Below are 3855 nucleotides of genomic sequence, written 5' to 3' on the forward strand. Positions count from 1 at the left end.
GCTCCCGCATATACAACGATGGCTGGTACGGAGCCCCCATGCCGTGCAGCCGTTTCTTCAACATGAACCCGCCCCGCGACGCGGCAGTTGAGCCCGCCACATGATCACGATGTCGACCCTCTCTACCGGCCATCTGTCTCCATGGCGGCGCCCCCGCGACAGCCAGACTCCGACACCGGCGTCGCTGCCGGAAGCAGAGGACGTGCAGCTCTACGAATTCAAGGGCCTCGCGGCGCGCAAGGCCTCCAAGGTCAGGGTCCTCGCCCGTGTGCTCGGCAAGTGGATCGTCACGGTGGTGCTCATTGTCGCCGTGTACGCCGTGCTGATCGGTTACTCGGTCGACCGACCCGTCATGTCGACGACGAAGAAGCGCCAGTTCAACGCGCTCATCACGGGTCTGCTCATCACTCTTGGCCTGTCGACGGCCAGCTTTCTCACGGGCATGTGCGATGACATGCGGTGGTGGATTCTCAGCAGGAGAGCGCGATCTCAGCACAAGGTCGAGCACATTCTCCATGCCCACAGCACTTCGCGCGTCATCCGTCTGGCGTCGCGATCGAAAAGGTCCAACATTCACGTCGCCGTCACACTGTGGGTGCTGCTGATCATCGGGGCCCAAGTTGGCATCGCCTCCATCGGCTTGTGTTACTCAGTCGAACGCACAGAGGACAAGGCGCTGCTCGTGCGCGGCAACGTCTCGATCCCCGACATGTCGACCATTGAGACGACAAAGGTGGCCAACGGAAGCAACTCGCAGCGTGCACAGGAGTACACGGCCAACAGGTATTGTTGTTCCCTCGGACTTGCTTTGGCGCTCTGCTTGATGTGGCGCAGCTTCCTTGTAGTAGCAGGCCAGAGCTAACAGATGACCAAAAGCCTCGGCAGCGTGTCACTGGCGTATGACACGGCAGTAGTCGACCAAATCCCACAGCCGGGTGACCTGTATTCGAGCGACGATCCGCTCTTCTTCTGTGACGACGGGGGCTGCATCTACGCCTTTCACGAGGTCAATACCAAGTCGGCCCTCGACCCCAACTCGTTCCCCATCACGGCCGTGACGAACCGGCTCGTCCGGGTGGACACGGCATGCCGCAGCTATCGCGTCACTTCAGGCGGCGACGGCCTCTTCGAGAACATCACCATCGCCGACAGCAACAGCCGCGGCGGCGCGCGCAACGTCACGCTGCCGGTCCTCGGCGGCGGCGACCAGTCGACCTTTTTCACCGACACAATGGCGCCATGCGGGCCGGCGTGTGGGCGCGTGTCCGTGTTTGAAGCATCATCGTCCTCGCCGTGGCTCTACGAGTGCAACACGACGGTCGGGACGCCATCGAACGCTTCGCTACCTCAGCACGCGCTCGGCGACGATCTCGTCTGGATGGTGGCCGTGGCCGTGGCGTTGCAAGGCTACTCGACAACGGCAGCAGACGAGGACCTGCAGGTCCAGGGCATCGTGTATCCGGCGGCGACGTACTGGGGCACGCCGATGAGCGGGAGCAGCGATGCGCTGGCGCTGCTCATGTCACGGTTCGCCATTGGCGTGCTCGGCATGGCGGCGCAGTCGAACACGGCGCTCTTCGTGTGGGGAGACGCGCCGACGATCGGCCAGAAAGCTCAACATGGAACACTGGGACATGATCCATCTCATTCATGGTGCTGACGGCGGGGCTGCAGCTTCGTGCTCGGCACGGCGGCGGCGCTGACGGCGCACAGGGGTCGTCGTGCCCGAGGGTGGACCGGTCGCCGAGGCCGAAGTGCTGAGGCCGATGCTTCGGTGGTGCGCGGAAGAGGCGGCGCGGGCGGTTCGACAAGGGCAAGGGCAGCATGTCGTTGACGGTCGGGCAGGGCGGCGACGTCAAGACGGCGTGGGTGTATCGCAACAAGTACGTCGGGGATGGCGTCTACGATCTGTACATGGAGGAGGTGGTGGTCCCGTGCAAGTCGTCCGAGTCCAAGACAAACCGGGGCTCGAAGAAGACGGCGAGCAGATGGACCAGGTTGCTCAAGAGAAACAAGGACAATAGGATGAGCACAGGCAGGAGTAGCAGCTCGCGCGCAGGCTTGCGAGACGGATGAGGCAACGTGCGGGCGATAGAGTAAGAAGCATTCATTCGAGCCTGGCAGTCCAAGCGTGGAATTCGACGAGGAACCAACACGATGGAAAGTGCACGCTCCTCGCACCAAGGCTGCACCGTTGTCGTTCGGTCAGAAGCTGTAGTACGAGTAGAGGCTTGAGCCACTCATGCACCGCAACTTGCCGCTATGAGCTTGGCTGGCGGGCTTGTTGTTCATCAATTGGTGAGGTGGCCGAGTTGGTTATGGCGCCAGGTTAAGGTCTACCTTAACTAGATTTCCTGGTGGGGCAACCCGCGCGAGTTCGAGTCTCGTCCTCATCATTTCCTTTTGCCGCGTGCCGTGTCGTTTTCCTTTTGGGGGTTGGCTCTATGTATGGTGCTGTGCGCGGATTGAAGAACTTGGCGTCTGCAATTGCGCCTCTGGAGACGGTCCGAGCTGGGGTACCATGTAGGTCCTAGGTATCTTGAGGTTGGGTCGGCTGCTGTTGTTGCATCTGATCCTGCCCCTAGGTACTGTCTCAGGGGATGACACAAAAAAGACGCCACACTCCGTCAAGGGGCCCTCACTTGGAACCGCAATGCTCTACTGCAGCATTAGCTCGAAAATCATAAAGATACGTCTGTTCTCATTTATGTTGCCATTGGTGTAGCAGATTGAATTTCAGAGCTTATAATCCCGATGCGAGGTATTGAGAGGTATCCAAAGTCAGGGGTCTGTCTGGACGAGACCTGTGTTCGGCGGACTTGGAGTGTGGCTCAGTCTGTGACTCCCTTCTCTAGGTACCTGAGCAGGCTGTCGACAGAAAATCTGGCCCTCGTAAAATCCTTCCCCTAACAACACTACTACAACAACTAAAATGACCGATTTGTTACACCATAATACACCTATAAAATCTAGGGGCTGCTACCTTTATGATGAATTCAGAACGTGTAAATAACTGGATTTATTTAATGCTGCAATGGATGAGGGCTGTGGTGGTTATGGAGGGTAGAATGGCTAGTTGGTAGGTATGAGTGATATTGTGTGGGCCAGATTTTCTGTCAACAGCTTGCTCAGGTAGGTACCTGCCTACCTACCTACCTGCCTACCTTCGGCGGCAGGTGCAGTACCGGTCTGGTAGACATCGTGCACCCCCTCAGCTGCCTTGACCCAGCATCCTCCAACATCCCAACCACCATCAATACGATGGCTGCATTCGAGCATGATGCGTCCTCTCCAGAGCTGTGAGAGATCATCATGGCTTGAGAGGATCTTCCTTGTACAATTCAGCAACGACGCCTGCTAGCCTTTGGGACTCAGACAACTCTGCATCAGTTCGCCCACATCCTCCGAGGCTGACTGCGCACGTCACCACCACACACCACACACGCATCACAGCGATCGTTCTGTCTCGCAAACCCCATCGAATCCCCATCGAAACCATGTTCCACCACCGTCCTCTGTCCGAGGCTCGCCGTGAGATCAGACTCATCCGCTTCGTGGTGGCTCCATCTTCGGGACCCCCCTCTGAGGAAGCCCCCATCGCCCTCGAGCTCTGCCATGTTTCCCTCGACGAGGATCCCGAGTACGGCGCCCTCTCCTACGTCTGGGGCGACATGCGCGAGACACTCGAGGCCACCGTCGACGGCCGATCCTACGCCATCGGCCGTAATCTGCACGGGCTCTTCCTCCAGCTGCGTCGCCAGAACGTCACGTCGTGGCTCTGGACAGACGCCATCTGCATCAACCAGACGACCCAATGAGAAACGGTGGCAAATCGGCCTCATGCGTACCGTCTAT

General features: G+C 59.0%; 2 protein-coding genes and 1 non-coding gene across 3 annotated transcripts in view; all 3 read left to right on the forward strand.

The window, feature by feature from the left end:
* Positions 1-109: 109 nt before the first annotated feature.
* On the forward strand, positions 110-1660 carry VDBG_07476 (conserved hypothetical protein; the record flags this gene model as incomplete). Its single annotated transcript, XM_003001971.1, has 2 exons — positions 110-783; positions 877-1660. The coding sequence occupies 2 exons, from the start codon at positions 110-112 to the stop codon at positions 1658-1660; spliced, it is 1458 nt and encodes a 485-aa protein (XP_003002017.1).
* A 637-nt stretch (positions 1661-2297) lies between these two features.
* VDBG_15161 lies at positions 2298-2396 on the forward strand. The gene has a single exon. It is a non-coding gene; the product is annotated as a tRNA-Leu (tRNA).
* Positions 2397-3497: 1101 nt separating this feature from the next.
* The window catches only part of VDBG_07477 (predicted protein), a gene marked incomplete at both ends in the record, with an annotated part of 4419 nt that continues 4061 nt past the window's right edge, over positions 3498-3855 (forward strand). Inside the window, one exon of the mRNA XM_003001972.1 lies at positions 3498-3769. Coding sequence (XP_003002018.1) covers positions 3498-3769 — 272 coding nt within the window. The remainder of the gene's footprint in view (positions 3770-3855) is intronic.

Source organism: Verticillium alfalfae, genomic scaffold (assembly GCF_000150825.1).
Source record: "Verticillium alfalfae VaMs.102 supercont1.10 genomic scaffold, whole genome shotgun sequence".
NCBI lineage: Eukaryota > Fungi > Ascomycota > Sordariomycetes > Glomerellales > Plectosphaerellaceae > Verticillium > Verticillium alfalfae.